At 43.8% G+C, this 16,895-nt stretch overlaps 1 protein-coding gene across 1 annotated transcript in view; it reads left to right on the forward strand.

Annotated features, from left to right (window-relative positions):
• Nucleotides 1-16,895, forward strand: part of LOC117465457 (cadherin-7-like) — a 112,353-nt gene that overhangs the window by 60,597 nt on the left and 34,861 nt on the right. The window contains 2 exon segments of the mRNA XM_034108258.2: nucleotides 12,404-12,571; nucleotides 15,207-15,394. Of these exon segments, the coding sequence (XP_033964149.1) occupies nucleotides 12,404-12,571; nucleotides 15,207-15,394 (356 nt within the window).

Raw genomic sequence — 16,895 nt, forward strand, 5'->3', positions numbered from 1 at the left:
GCGTCCCACACTAGAAAAGTCGGGTGTAGTGCCACTACGCATTACATAATAACCAAAACTAAACCCCGCGCGCCACGGCGTGCGGGGTTTAGTTTTATTATGAGGCCCATGTTGAGTGGGTGCTTTACGAGGACATTTTTCCCCGTAATCTGACTCCGCTCGGTGGGCATTATAGATAAAACCCTTCTTTCTAGGAGAGAGAGAACCTCTCTCTCCAGAATATGGGTTGACTCTCTCTGGGTTTGTGAAAACAGATAAAGTATAACTGTTTTGAGAAGCCCAGGCAGATGTCGTGAGTATCTCCTGCTGTATGCTCTTTAGAGCCAGCTGAGATGTCACGTTTACGGCTCCGGCCGGCACTGCGCATGCACGTGACGGAGGTGCCCTTTCAGCTCCAGCCGGCACTGCACATGCGTGTGCCGGTGGTGCCCTTACAGCTCTAGCCGGCACTGCGCATGCGCGAGACGGTGGAGCCTTCACGACCCCAGCCGGCACTGCGCATGTGCGTGGCGGTAGTGCCCTTAAAGAGCCTGTGACACGGTTTTCCCCCATCATCCAAACCAATCAATGTGAGTACATATTGTCCCCTTGAAAACCGTTACTGGACTGATTTTGGATATTTGTACTTTGATAACCATTATTCTGCCCTTCAATGTTGACAATTTTCTGGATCTTCTCGCGGATTCTTCAAGTCCCGCCAAATGATGGGTGACGTCATTGCGGGCACAGCGCTCCAGCTGCACCGTCCAGGATCCCAGCATCTGCATGTAAACCTTTATATATATATACAGTCAGATGTAAACGCACGACGGCGCACACAGCAGCAAGCTCAGACAGCGATGACAGGTTAATGTTGAACGTGGCTGAGAGCTCATATGAGGCTGAAGGATCGGTTTATGTTGTATCTGTTAGAAGTTTAGGAATGAGGTGCGTCAATATGGGCGATCATATGGTCATGTAGCCAGTGGTGGAATGGGACTAAAAATCATCCTGGGACTCTCGACCGGCCCACGTCGGTACCGCTAGTAAATTGTCAACGGGGGGAGTGGGGGATGTCAGGGGCGGCGGGTGCTGTAGATAGTAAATGTAAATATGTAAATATTTGTGTCACTGCATCCTGGTAAAATACAAATATAATGTATAATGTCTGTGTCTTTTACCTTAGCGCTGCTAGCCACCTGTGCCCGGTACTACGAAGCCAGTTCAACAGACCCTGGATATGTTTGAGTAACAAACAAACTAACAACAACAAACTAACAAACGAGATCTCGCTAAGCGGTCCTACGACGCTGGTGATCAACTCGGTAAATCAAGCCAGGGTTTCTCTCTCCAGCTGAGAGCGCGTTCACGTCTAAGACACGAGTGGATCTGACTTTAATTACATTTGTCTCGAGTGTTTCGTCAACATAATGTGTTGCTTAAAATAATACTTCTGCATACAGTCTGTGACACTGTGAGTGTTGCACGGCCAGATACGGCTCAGCTGACTCAGATCAGGAAATATATGATACATTATGATATTATATGATCGATGATCTGATTGATGATGTAATATGAATGATAAGTGCGACACGTCGGCGTCTTCTCTGCATACGGCATAAACTGTATTTCCTTTATCCTGTAATATGACTTGAGAGATTTAAACTCCGCACACTGAGTTAATCTCTTTTCTATAGACGCCGGAGGCGGGCAGCGTCAGGTAAAAAAAGTTATTTAGCCTTCTCAAACCTGAGCCTCACGCGCCGCCTATGGGGGATGTGCTAGTTACTTATCCGACCGGCCCACTTCGGTACCGGCCCATCGGGATTCGTCCCGATGGCCAGTCCGCCACTGCACCCAGCCCACGTAAACTGTCAACGGGGGGAGCCTCGCTGCGGGGAAACGGTGGACCTAGTGTCCCGATCGGAGTGGGAATAATAATAATAATCCGTGCATTTTATCCATTAATTTCCCCAACATTGTGGTAAAAAAAACACACGTTTAATCCATGTTGTTGGTGTACTACAACTACAAAAAGCATCGGTTTGTTTTCTCATCAGGAAATGCAGACCGGCTCAAACAAACGATTTTTAATCATCATCCTCAAGATCATTTAATGTATCATATGTTCGCCGAATTGACATGAAAGCACTAATAAATGTAGTTTCATCCACTTGAGTTTACAACCACAAAAATAATCGATTTGTTTTTATATCACATCCGACGGGAGGAAATTCAGCAGCTCTCACTCCCGATTTGTAATCCTAATGTAATCATCATCTTCACCACGATCATCTATGTTTATGTTCGCCGAATTGACATGAAAGCACTGACAAATATGAATATACTGTAGTCAACTTCATTAAAACGTTATTAACGTGCCTAATCTCAGTAATTCACCATTTCTACGCATGACAACACACTTTGTCCGTGTTTGGCTCTCGAAGCGTTCCCGCATTGACGTCACTTCCGGCTTCCCCCAAAACTTCAAAATGAGTCGAAGGAATTTCCCCGCGATGTTCGAAATTATTGATATTTAACGGAACGGTATCGCTTTTTCTTTTTTAAACTGACGGTTCGAGATTACTAGTAGCCCAATATTTCATTGCACAACAGTTGTTGGGATGGTGTCACAGGCTCTTTAAAGCCCCAGCCGGCACTGCGCATGACAGAGGAATCAACCAACGTGTGACATGTGTTTGTGTGGACTTGAGGATGGTTTTTAGGCATCTCTCGAAGCGGCGGGAACACATTCACGGAGGGGAGAAGGAGGGGCTGTCACGCCGCTCGCTTCTTCTTCCTCGACTGCTGGCCGAAATTCTGGGTTGGCTGTGCCTGAGCTGCAGCCAGAACCGGAGATTTTCTCGGCCAACTTGCCCTTGTCTCCAGCCTGGGCTGGGGACTCGGGGTGGGCTGCGACCTCTGCGTCTTCGGTGTTTTAAACCGAGCAGAGTTCGAGGCAGCTTGGGTGTTGTGAGTATCTCCTGCTGTATGCTCCTTAGAGCCAGCTGAGATGTCACGCTTACGGCTCCAACCGGCACTGCGCATGCGTGTGACGGTGGTGCCTTTACAGCTCCAGCCGGCACTGCGCGTGGCGGTGGTGCCTTCACAGACCCGTCAATAATCCGCCTTTTGAGAGATGCCGTAGCTGCTCTCAAAAGGAGAGAAAATTGGCGGGCTGCTTATTGGTTTTATTGATTTCTTTTTCATTTTTTTGAGCTGCGCCCTCGGCCTGAAGCCTGGATGCGTCAGCGGCAAATGTTTTATGACAGAGGAATCAACCAACGTGTGACATGTGTTTGTGCGGACTTGAGGATGGTGTTTAGGCATCTCTCGAGGCGGCGGGAACACATTCACGGAGGGGAGAAGGAGGGGCTGTCACGCCGCTCGCTTCTTCTTCCTCGACTGCTGGCCGAAATTCTGGGTTGGCTGAGCCTGAGCTGTAGCCGGAACCGGAGATTTTCTCGGCCAACTTGCCCTTGTCTCCAGCCTGGGCTGGAGACTCGGGGTGGGCTGCGACCTCTGCGTCTTCGGTGTTTTAAACCGAGCAGAGTTCGAGGCAGCTTGGGCAGAGGACTGTTCATCCGAGTCAGACAGGAGGAACTCAGAGGTATCCTCTTCGTCCTCCATGTAGTCTAACTCTAGGACATCTTCCGCGGGTGAAACCATGGTGAGGTCCAGCCGGGAGCCCCAGCTTGGTAAAGCGTGGGGCCCCGTGGGATTCCGGTTCTGCGGTTGCCGCTGTCGATGAGCCCCAGACCGACCCAGTGAGGGGCTCCATCTCTGTGGCGGACGCCCCCGTGTCTTGATTGCCAGCCGGCAAACCAGTGGACATGAGGGGGTCCTGTCCCGACAGGCTAGCTTGTTGTGCTAACCTTCGGCGGAGGCTCTTCATAGTGAAGCGGGCACAATGCCCGCACGAGCCGGGGTTGTCAATGGCCTCCTGGGCGTGTTCCAGCCCGAGTCAGGACGAACAGATCTGGTGTGAGTCTGTGCCTGACACTTTCAACCCGCAGCCGCAGAGCCGAGCCTCCGAGTTCCTGACTCCTCTGGTGTGAGGGAGAGAGGCGTCCATCTCGTTCGCCGCGAGGCGTGGAGAGGACCCGCTCTTAACAGGTACGTCGAGAAAAAAGGTGTTACCAATCTGTCTTTAATCCGGAGAAAAAAAGGACAGTTTTTTCCTCAAAGAATATTACCTGGTGTGGTAATATTCTTTTAATCCTTTTCTCCTCCGTGAGAAGAGAAAAGAAAAAACGTCCTCGCTACCGTGGTGTCGGCAGTGAGGGAAAAAACACAAGCTGGCAACGGATGTGTTGCTAGCTTGAGAATCAAAACCTTACCTTAATTCCAGAGGAAGAACGGCGAGGTTGATTATAATACTAACTGGTGTGTTAGTACTATACTCTTCTGCGAGGCAGAATAGGGTAGCCGGCAAACGCCCGTCGACCGAAATTAGCTTTTGGCTCAGTCTGTGGATTAGAGATGTGCTCTGAAGCGAGAAGAGGTGTTTGAATGACGCATGCGTCGTGGCGCAGGCTACTTATAGGGGGTGATTTCCCCTGACGTTGACGTCAAGATCACCAGCCAATCAGGATTGGCGTAATGAGATTGATGCTTCTGTTTGCTCCGCGATGAGGTGCATCCCATAGTGAGACATCGAACGGAGTGTTATGAATGAGAACTACGGAGCACCCTAGGGGACATGGAGAAGAAAAAAAAGAAAAGAAAATGTTTTGCGAAATATCGCAAAACCTTTGCGCGATCTCGCAATACTTTTGCGAGATAACTCATGAACATAACGTTGTAAAAATACAAACAACATGACTTTACAATCATAGCAAGGTAGACAACGAGCTACAGAGTCGTTTTTGTCAGAACAGTTCGATACGGGCAGTCATCCGAGCTAAACATCAAGAATTGGTCACAATCTGCAGCTTGAGGAGGGAGAGGAGTGCTTAGGGGCCGTCTACAAACTGCAACGGGGTTTTGCGAGATCTCGCAAAGGTTTTGCTATATCTCGCAAAACTCTTTATTTTTAAAAAAAAAATGTTCTTCTCCATGTCCCCTAGGGGGCTCCGTAGAAAAAATCTCGTAGCTTTAAAAAAATAAAAATAATAATTAAACAAAATACCTCTTGAGGGCATGAAGTGACAAAAACTTTCAACATGTCTCTATTAAACGCCATTGTAAGTTCAGCCTCATCTTTCCCCACCAAAGCAGCCGCATACCTTTAGTTAATCTGCCAAAAAGGCCACATTATTAACCCGAAAGTACACAAAAAGTACACTTCAGATGCTCGAGTTCCTTGACATGCTTCACACTTCCATGGAAACGCATCCCTCGCCATAAAACACGATGTTGTCGTAACACCTATGAAAAGGGTCAAAACAGCACCACACTTCAGATAATGGTTAACGGTCCAGCCCTCAACAGCTCTACGTCAATTATGGGGTTTCATCATATGCCGTTTCCATGGAAACGCATCCCTCGCCATAATAGATGATGTCGCTATAACTCCTATGAACATTTTCAAAAAGTGCTCAAACTTCACATGTGTGCTAACAGTCCAGCCGTGAAGACATCTACGGGACAGTTTTGAGATTTCTTCAAATGACGTTGCCATGGCAACACAATGCTCGCCATGAAACACGGTTTTCTCATAACTTCAGTGAAAATGCTCCAAACGGCCCAAAACTTCACAGGTTTGGTAACGATGCAGCCATCAACGCATCTAAACGTATTATGGGATGTCATCAAATTCCGTTGGCATGGCGACAGATCATTCGCCATCAAGTTAGTTCAAAAGTTTGCAGTTGAAATATTCTGCTGCTTATCCAAGCCTTTTTACTTTGTCTTCTCTCATCACACATTCAAGCCCACAGTGTTCATGTATCATTTCAATCTAAATGATTCACTTTCTTCTTACACATTACATTTCAGCATAGCAGTTTAGCATCAGCTTTTCAGCATAAAGCATTCCCACTAGCAATTTCTTCAGGAATTGCATTCTCTAGTCTAGTTGATCATGTTGTCTCCAAGCAGTCATTTCTTAAACAGTGACTGATCCAAACTTAACCACTTGCATCTGGCTCTTCAATTAACTTTAACAAAGTTTGCCAAGGACACTTGAACCCGATTCTCGATGATACTCAAGTGAGACTTCATGACACCAATACCAATTAGAGCGAGAGCAGACATTTACTTAAGTGATGTTCAAACAGCTTGTCTGGACCATAAAGTAGACATTTCTCTCATATCATGTTTTTCTTAGTGACATTCCGCTCAATGACCAGAGCTCATACTCCTTGGTTGCTGACGTGTTTTCATTAAGCTAAGTGGATTCTTTAAACCCCAAGGTTGATATTTCTAAAGCTTTAATGGGTTATGATTGCTCACTGTAAGTGGCCTGTGTTCTGCAGTGGATTGTGATTATAACTGGTGGTAATGTATGCTACTGTACATGGAATTCTATGTACATACTTGAAACCATGCAGAAATGTCCTTTTGATCTCAGTCTTATTTTGTTTTGTTAAGCTCTCAGTGTGCTTACATACCTACATTGCATCCTCAAATGTAAGAGTGTGTGTCCTTGCACCTTGACACAATTTTACTTTCATTTTAATTGCAAAAACACAAAATATGCTTGTACATAAATATAATTTATATCCTGTATTCCTTTCAAAAGCACATACTCCTTTGTGTATTTAACCTCCAAGATGAGCACATTCTGAAGATTTTCTTTATGCTTTAAATGAAGAGTTAAAAACACAATGCTTGGATTTTTACAAAGTAAATACATTCCTTTTAGTAAGTATACTTAGACAAGTGTAGTACTTAAGTTCAAAATGCAAATACTTATATAGTAATAATCATATAATACTGCTGGTACCTTTTCATGCTAATTATACTTTATATATTATTATATTATACTATTTTTGTATGCAAATATTGTACCTTTAATTCCAAAACTTTGATTTGACAGCTTTGGTTACCAACTTTAAAGATTTAGATGATCAATTATTCACATTATCAATGGCCACAAGTGGTTGTTCCCAGATAGTGACAATACTTGCCTTGATTTTGAAGATGTAATAGTAACGTTGAAATGTTAAAGTATGGCATGTAAAATCGTTTTACAACATTATCTAGCATAAGTTAACATTATATAATGTAAGGTACTGGTCAGACAAAGTGGGCTGTAGCAGCAAAAACAATCAATCAATCTTGGTTGTTCATTTTTAATCCGTCTTGTAATTAGCTTTTTTCTAAGTAAGTAATGTTGTAATGTTTATTTAAAAAGCCACATAGTCTCAGTTTAAATGGCATTATAATCATTACAGGTGATTAAAATGATGTCCGCCTTCAGTTATGTCTGTGAAAGGGAGCCCATTGTTGGTGGTAACTGTTAGTTTCAACATAATGTCAATACCATGTATCTTTCACAGTGCACTCTGGGGCTGAGACTCCAGCTTTTCAGACAGCAGACCTGGATTAAGTGTCGTTGGATGAGCATTGTGATTCTGTCTTTGCAAGTTACTAATTAGTCCCATTTGCAGCTCAGGCCTCGGCCAGAGCAGAGGGTGACTTTGACAAAGTGCCTGGGCTGAGATACACTCTAAGCTCCGAATTGCAATACTGCAATAGCGATTAAGTGGCAGAGGGCTAATGGTCAGGGGGGGGGGGGGGGGGGGGGCTTGTGACCTGGTGTTGGTAGCATCATGGCTCTCTTTCGCTTAACAACTCTGCTTCTTAATCCCAAATTGAATCTACAAGGTGCCTTTGGGAAAAGTACTTAATCCTGAATAGCTCCAATAACTTCCGGTTAATACATAATATGGGTAAAATACATAAGTTGCTTCGCCTAAAGCTGCTCAGTTAAGACAGTGTTCGGTGATATATATGGATTGATAGCTTGTAGTTTAGTTTGAAGGTGATGCTGAAATTGTAAAAGCTGTTAAGGACTGCGTTCTAATTGATGGCAGGCTCAAGGAGGTTTGAACAGCTGCCTCCAGCTCCATACACCTTGGCTATATGGCCACTCCTTTAAAGACAATTATCCGCGCACATTAACACTGCCTCGCACGCAGGCACGCTCACAGGCCTCAATGGCAGGAATAACAAGAGAAGAATTGAGTTAGTGGAAAATGCCAGGTGCCTGAATGAGAGGATTAATTACACTCTGAAGGGGGTATTTAAGATGTGACACGGCTTGCCTCTCAGAACATCTGAATATGACAGGCATTCAGGTGAGAGGGGCCTGGGCGGACCCAGCTTTGTCTCATCTCAGACTGGGAATCTAATTAAACCGAAATCGCTGAAATAAAGGAAAAGGCCAGGTTCAATCCCAGTGCAATCATCACGTTGGAAATGTTGGCGCACAGGTCAGGGGGAGAAGGATTTGCTGTGATGAGCCTGTGATTAAGATATAAGCATGGGCTTTTTTTAGACCTTTCTTTATCCCATTACTTAAAAAAAGTATGTTGCTGTGGCTCCATTGAGAATAGAATAATAGAATCCTTTATTATTGTTATTATACAGGTACAATGAGATGAGTAGAGCTACTTGTAAAAATACAAAAAACAAACAAGAGACGTACAACATTCAGGAGAAGACTGTTAAAGACTGTTGTGTTTGCGACGGCATTACATCGAAACCATTCAGCTTAAGGCTAGATATCAATCTGGCTGACTCCTGTAATATAAAAATGGTGCAATTTTTCAATTCTAATCACCAACAGCAAGCACCACCTGGATGTGTACGCAGCGTAACATTAGAAAAACATATTGTGTATAGCACTTGGGTTCTTTGTGCTGTGGCCCCCTGGCACGGACTATGTATCCAGTTATTAGAGCATGATTCTTGTAACGTCACCCAGTAATACACCGCCTTTGCTAGAGGTTTTATTCCCTGTTTGTATGGCCTGTTATTGTGTTATGGGATGTATTTTTGGTAAGCGGGCTGCCTTAGGGTCACAGCAAATCACATACTGCAGCCGTCATGTTTAAGTGTTCATCACCTTCATCAGTACCTCTCATAGCTACACGCAGAGCCAAGGGGTTCCTCCGAAAGTCTCGCACTTTTTATTTCCTCTTCCTAAGACAAATGTCAAGTATCTGGGCTTTAGCGGGGGAGCATGGCCCACCCGTCTGCCGCCAGTGGTGCGCAGACAGCTAGATAAATGCGCGGTCTACAATGCGTCAGGCTTTGCACCGGAGGCATGGAGTCAACGGCGTAATGCGAGGCCGTGCCGTGATAGCAGCAGGAGGATTTTAATCATCGCCTCTCCCCAGGAATGACACCAGCACCGCACGGGGTAACAGAGATAGAGAGCGGGGAGGCTGGCACCCAGCAGACAAACAGCAGTCTTGCAAACAGCGCCGTGTGGATTAGTGTTGTCGCTCGGTGAAAAGTATGTGTGCTTCTGGCCAGGCGGGAGGAGAAACATGTCTCTGTTTTTTAGGGGGCTGGAATCAGGATTCATGGCATCATTAACCACCAGCTAAGGCTCCAACACTGATATTAAATAAGTATATCAATTGTCTGTGAAGCCTATATATGGTTTAGAGAAAGCACTCATTTGTCTCACTGCTGTCTGCAAAAGCTTAACATCTTTTTTTACTTTATTTCACCTTTTAGGAGACATTTTCATTGCAGAGGCTATTATAATCCAACCATTATCCTGCTTCCTACTTAGTTTTGCTTCTGCCAGATGTTTAAAGATGGCTCTTTCAAGTCTAGACATGCCTGATTTGTCCCTATGGCCATGTTGTATGGAGTAGAGAACAGAACAAGTTTTGGCTCAGTTTGTATCAAGCAAGCATTATGGGAGCCTTGCTGGATTGAAGGCTTGAAGTAACCTTTGGTGATAAACAGGGTTCAGGGTGTCACTGCTGCAGGCCCCGGAGCAGTGGTGGTGCTCTTTAATTGGCTGTGAGGTTACACTTCGGGAGGAAGCATGAGAAGTTATGAAAGGATTGACAGAGGACTGAGAGAGATAACGAAAGAGCAGATGGGAGAACATCCACAACACTGAGACAGATGCCTACATTTCTGGTACAAAAGTATAAAAGGAAAACACAGATGTTGTTGAGGTTTAACTAAAGGAGAGAAAGGTAGCTTTATTTTCCCCCACTGTTGCGAGACAGCACCACTGTTCATTATTCCATGCAGGACTGAAATGGCATGTTTTGCAGAGCAACAGCAAAAGATTATTTCTTTATTGACCACCGTCATCCCACTGTAAACCCACTGGCAGGGACTTAGGAAAAGAATAAAGTGGACAGCTCACTATAATTTAGCTAACTGAGCCATTTAGTTAGAGTAGCCAATAACAGTTTTCAGCTGGAGGGACTATAATGACATTAATAAATGATGGCAGAGAGAGAAAATTAAACACTTAATGGAATTGTTTATTTTCAAGTAGGACTGCGGTTGACGGTCAAAGGCATCTTCATTTTTCTCTTGAGGTCCTTCGACCCACTTTCCCTGATTTGTTTGTCCTTCCTTCTTAGTTGCTGGATTGGGTTTGATTGCAAATACCCCGCGTGTGTGTGCGCGTGCGTGCGTGGACCACATTTTAATCATTCAGAAATCTTCAGAGGAGATTTATTTATTTAGCATTCGTTTAAAGCACCCAATTAAAACAGCACCTTTTTCAGAGTTATAACAATTAATCAAAAATAAACCTTATATTGCTGGGGATTTATCAGAAAATTGTCTTCGTAAACTCATTCTTGATGATTCCTCGGTCAAGGGCGGAGCTGATTGTGAATTCTAGAATGCATCCAATATTTTTCCTTTTCTCTACAGATTGGAGTTCAATTACATGTCAAATGTCTGGTTAATTTGAAGGATTATGATCAATTCTCCAGGTGCTAACTCTAAGCAAGAGCCGTGCTTTGATCTGCTTAATCAGGCTGTGAATGCGATAAAGCAACTAAAAACGATTATTTATTCAGAAAGTGTGTGCTGTGTGTTTCATAATGAGAAATCTTCCATGTTCTGTATGAATCTTTAATAAGTGCCATTTAATGAAAGAAACACATTGTGTGGGAAGTCATTAACTTTGAAAGCAACAGTGATTGCTTTTGAGGGATTAGTGCACTTTTTCTTTGCATTTGTAGTCAGTAGATAAAGTTGAGATTAGAAAACATTTAATTACTGAAAATATTTCCCTAGGCTACAACCTTTCAAGTATTTGTGTATGGTTGTCACATCTTTACAAGCTGTCTACAGCAGCTCATGCACAAACGGAGAAATGCCAGTCATTTGATGCCAGTGTTGTCACATCTCTGATCCTCTTCTGATGACAGATCAATCATGACAGGAGGACAGACAGATAATGCCTTCCCTGGTGGCTAAAATGTCCCCTTGGATGCGCTCCCTTTTCTGACAGCGTCTTAACATTAACCTCATCATTATGCCAGACTAAACTATTTGGATTGAAAGCACAGGAACAGTCGACTCACAGTTCATTGCTGTAGTGTAACCAGCTACCAGCCATGATGGACATCTACCCATTAACCTCAAGTCATGTGCTTTCATGATCACTGCTTGAAAAGATGACGTGAAAATGTTTTTCCAGTCTGAATTCATAATGTTTAGACAAATAAAATACTTTTAGAGCAGCCTTTCTTACATAAATAAAGCCTTTAAGTATTTGAGTGGTCTACTCCTCCTTCCTTGATATTTAATTTCAGGGCAGGAAGTTAATTTGTGTTGATGTCTTTTTGCTTGATACTGTGTTTTTGTTCACGCATTTGCATTCAAAACTAACACTTGCATTTTGGCAGTGTCCGGGTAATATTTGCTGTGACATAGTGAATTAGTTTTCCAAACAATTTAAAGCAAACATAGCTAGCCTGTTAGTGGGAAATGTTTGGTTGCACTGACATCGTGAACAGCTGCCTCCCAAGTTTGCTGCTTAATGATTACTATTAGTAAATAGTATAGAATGGAGTTCCTGTATTGTCTTCGCACAAAGCACAAATTAATCATAAAGCCATCCTAACAAAAATATATTAATATAAATAAAAATATGCTCTATTGCTCCGATGTGACATATGTTTTATTCTGAGCTTTATTTGATTGGCGGTTTGTTTACATGTAGTATGTTTGGAGGCCTTAAACACTTTTAATGATTACCATTATAAACATGGATTTGGAAAAAGTGTTTAGCTTAAATTATTAAAAACCAGATGTGATTAATTTAAAAGATAAATGTCCATATGTTGAGTCAGTAACCCTAGAAAGTTTATGGTAATTCCTTTCAGGTAATAGATAATGTGTTAACTTCATTAAATCAAGTATACATAATGTTAAATACATGTTTGAAAATGATATATTCAAATGATAAAGGGTGACGAAAGGGGACTTGAGTTAATCTGTGGGAACAGTATGTCTGACCCTCTGTCTTTCTCTTCAGGTGTCATCAGAACAGCTCTGCCGAACATGGACCGGGAGACGAGGGACCAGTATGTGCTCGTCATCCAGGCCAAAGACATGGTCGGTCAGATGGGGGGGCTCTCCGGCACCACCTCTGTTACTGTCACGCTCACTGACGTCAACGACAACCCGCCTCGCTTCACTCACAGTAAGACCCTTGTTCCTGATTGTCCCTACAGGGTTGATTAAGCTTGTTGTGTATGGTACATGCAATGCTGTCAACAGCTAGGCTACCCAGCAACCACCTTGGGGGCGGTGGTGGCGAAGTCGATAGGGGCTTGGCTTGGCAACTGGAAGGTCACCAGTTCAAGTCCCGGCAAGACCAAGTGCTACCGAGGTGTCCCTGAGCATGGCACAGTTCCCCACACTGCTCCCCGGGCGCCGTTCAAAATGGCAGCACACTGAACACTAGGATGGGTCAAATGCAGAGAAACAATTTCCCCATGGGGGAATAATAAAAGTCCATCTTAATCTTTGCATATGATTTTCACATTTGTTTTTTGATCCAGCTGAATTATGCTTAAAAGATCCATTACTGCAGAAAACCACTTGAACACAGATCAAATGGAGACATACTTTGCAATGAATGCAGTGGCGGCCTAAAAAAAAAAGGCTTGGCTGTTATTCCACCCTTGAAATCAATCACAAGAAAGTATTAGATTTGCTATTTTATCTGTAACAACCCTTTTGTGTGATAGAACAAGGTTAACATACTCAGAAATCTTAGAAGCAAAACACACTCATTAAATCTTCACCATTTAACTTCATCGCATCCATTTTCGTTGTTAACTGCTGTCCAAACACCATTCTCTCTTACGGAGCGTCCACACTACAGCTCCAAAAATAGCTTGGAGCTGGGCGTGTCTGGAGCTTGGGGATTGTATTCAAGCAACACGGCCAACAACCAATCACATGAATCTCCCGCCCCCGACATACAAAGCAAAAACCCCCGGGGATTTTATGCGAGCAATATATATATAAACTCCCCAAACAGGCGAAAACCTACCAGTTTCCCCCACTGTCTCTGCCACCTCCCTCCATGCTGGTTCCTCCGGTTTGTATCCCGGTAGGTGAAGAGGGTCTGGTCATACAAAACCGGGTGATTTGCTACGGCGATAGTTAGTTTCTCCTCCGACTTTTTTTGAAATATAGAAATGAACGGCGGGATATCTCTCCCAGCTTAGACGCGGTTTGATTGGCTAGCGCTTCAGCTGTCAGATTTTGGGAAACGGGATTTGATTGGCTGGCGCTGGCTACTCCGGCGTCCAGGCGACCAGAAGTTGAACATTGTTCAACTTCTGGTCGCCTGGGACGCCTGAGACGCCTCGCTCTGCTACCCACAATTCAGTTCGGCGAAAAAGCGCGGCTACGTGACGTCACCCCATTGAAAGTGAATGGGCAGCTTGGAGCAGCTTGGAGCTTTCGACGCTGTCGACGCTGTAGTGTAGACGGGCCGTTCCAAATTCCCTACACTTTTTTGGCAAACATGAGGACTTTCACATCTAAATTAAAAAGCAGCCTTGCTGCAAGGTGTGCTCCTCTCATCAGAGCTGGGGAATGCTGCGACGCTCAATACTAGGATCAATCAGGCGCCGTTTTGTTGTTGTCAGCCTATTTCACGGGCTGCAAATGGGTTCCAGGCCCAGCCTTAAGATCCAAAGGCATGCGGTGCCTCTCATGATAATCCGAAGCTCCGGAAATCGGTTTACCGCTGATAGCCCAACCCCTGTCTAGCTGGTGTACTCGCCACTGGACTGCCATGAAGCAGAGTCAATTTGCAAGCCCCTGGGGGGAAGAAAGGTTTAAACTTGCACAACAAGTGATCAATGCCGTTTAAACCCAGTGCTGTCACACTGTGAAAAAAGGGACATTGTAGGAGTTTTGGCTTTTTGCTCCTGTTGTGGAGCTCGCAGGGTCATGGGTCAGAGTCGATAGACCATCACTGAGCATCAGAGCTGAGAGAGAGTGCAGAAGCCATAGCTAGTGAAGGGAAGAGAAGAGAAGGAAAGCCAAGGTTAGCTGCATGAGAGGACAGGCTCATGCAGGAGGTAGGTGCATGGGGCAAATCGGAGGGAGGAAAGCAATTCTTCGGTCTTTTAAAGAGCTGCTATTCCACGGCAAATTAAAAAGCCATTATAAAGATTACATGGTGGCAAACAATGTCAGGCAGATTAGCATTTAGACGGTGGCTGAGGGAGACAACGTGAGGAACACAGAAAGGTCTCGTAATGAGCTCTGTCATGGTGATTGGAGAGATTATGAATATGATTCCCTTCTTTATTCTCATGAGAGTACTTTCAATCCGAAGGGTCACACAAAAGCTAAGGGAACACATTGGAGACTTTTTGTGTAATAGAATCTTCAAGTGGGCAATTCATCCCATCCTCTGAAAGTGATCTAAGTATCATTCATGTTTTTCAATTCTTGTTTTGTCTTTTTGTTCCAAGTGATTCCCCATTACCTCCCGACAGCATTTAGGGAGTTTTATAATTTGATACATGTAATCCTTCAGCTGTTAAACCTGTAGAAATGGGACAACAGAAATAGATTTGTAGTACCTAATTTGTATAATTCACATTGCTGTTGCCTTCTACACTGCAATATGGAGTTAAAGCAAAGTGCTCTGCTGCCTGTCTGTGTTATGAAACATACAATTATTGAGGAGCCACACAGCCGAGTCAAAGCCGAAGGGGGTATAAGAAAAGCTGAGCTGCTTGAAGGTGAGTTGGCGGTGAAATGAACACATCCATTACCAATATCCGCTCCTGTCTTTCCTCTTACAGAGAACTATCAGTACACGGTGCTGGAGTCGCTGCCGGTGCAATCTGTGGTGGCCAGAATCAAAGCGACTGACGCTGATATAGGCTCCAACGCAGAGATGGACTACAGGTTGATGGATGGCGACGGGCCTGGCATGTTCAACATTACAACAGATGAGACCACACAAGACGGGGTCGTCATCCTTCTGAAGGTACTGCATATAAAAACACATACAAATGAAGACAGCCTGAGAAACTGAAACCTTCGTACCATGACTTTCTGCCCATAAATGGTACTTCACCCTCCCTCCTGAAAGTCAGTGAGACATAGGGCAAAATGTTCCGGCTGTTGGGTAAAGCTCTGTACTTTAGCAGCTGGCGTGGCATTCAATGTTGCTTGGAATATTGATTGAAGCGGTGTGACTGTTCCACATGCTCCCTTTTTCTACCTGCGTACTTACAGACACACCACATTTTCACAATACTATATTCTTTCTTCTCCAGAATGTTAGTAATCTGTAGCCAACCCACAGAAATGAAGTTTTTTTACTAAAACTAGAAATATTCAAGGATATGAATACCAACAATGTATGGATCGTATTAACATGTAGTGCAACTTGACATTGTTGAATCCTTTATGCCAAATAACTCCATTGTTGTCAAAAATACATCAATGAGCCACGCTCTAGCACAGGATGATTTGGTCTATTGGTCCATGAACTTAGGCCACACACACCATTCTAGATATAGAATAGAGCACCAAATGTGTATTCATCCACAGATGAAAATATTCTGTTTACTTTTATCTCAGTAACATTTTCTAAGAACTGCGGTGCACTGCTTTTTAAAAAAATAAAACGATATATTTATGAATAAATATGGTATACACAAGTGGTTCATGTACATGGGGCTGAGTCAGATATTTTCAAGAGAGACTCAGATTTGCTCTTTTCATGGGATTTGGCTGCAAGAGAAATATTTGACTTACTAAGATAGTAAGATTATGGAGAAATTGTACCACTCTGTGACGTTCCCTCCTGGACTAGGGGTACCAAAGGGAAGTAACACAAATATAAAATAACCGGGCGAGAGAAAAGAGGAGAGGAAACTGATTTGTGAAGCCACAAGATGGTCTTTTAATTGACCAAAGAAAAAGAGGCTCACCAGCCAATTTGCTAAATAGACTCAAGGTAACTCAGAACAACTTTCTTCTAAAAGAAAGTGACTAAATTAAACAATACCCAAAGGTAAACTGGAGCACAATGAGCAGAATACAAGTTAACCCAACAGGTCTCACACAAAGACACAACACATGCCGCACACGCAGCCAGAGGAGAAGGAAGAGAGCGACTGCTGCCTTTCGCAGGTCCTTAATGGAGGCCCTGGGATTGGGAGCACCTGAGGAAGAGGCTGCACCTGGAGGGAGACAATCAGGGGGAAAGGGAGAGAGACAAACACCCACACACAAGCACCCACTACGGCACGTAACACACTCGCACAATGATTTACTCATTCTTCCGTTATAATAAACTGAACAAAATAATGATACCATTTCACAAGGGTAATTTACTGAAGGATATAAAGTACAATGCCTTTTTGAGGTTCCCTTTCTCCGCTTTACTCACGAGCCTCATTTTATGATTTCTTCTGCACCTTTAGATTGAGTGATAATCACTAATGGCAAATCAGTCTTGACGATATCAAACACATTAG

This window comes from Pseudochaenichthys georgianus, chromosome 20 (assembly GCF_902827115.2).
Source record: "Pseudochaenichthys georgianus chromosome 20, fPseGeo1.2, whole genome shotgun sequence".
Classification (NCBI taxonomy): Eukaryota; Metazoa; Chordata; class Actinopteri; order Perciformes; family Channichthyidae; genus Pseudochaenichthys; species Pseudochaenichthys georgianus.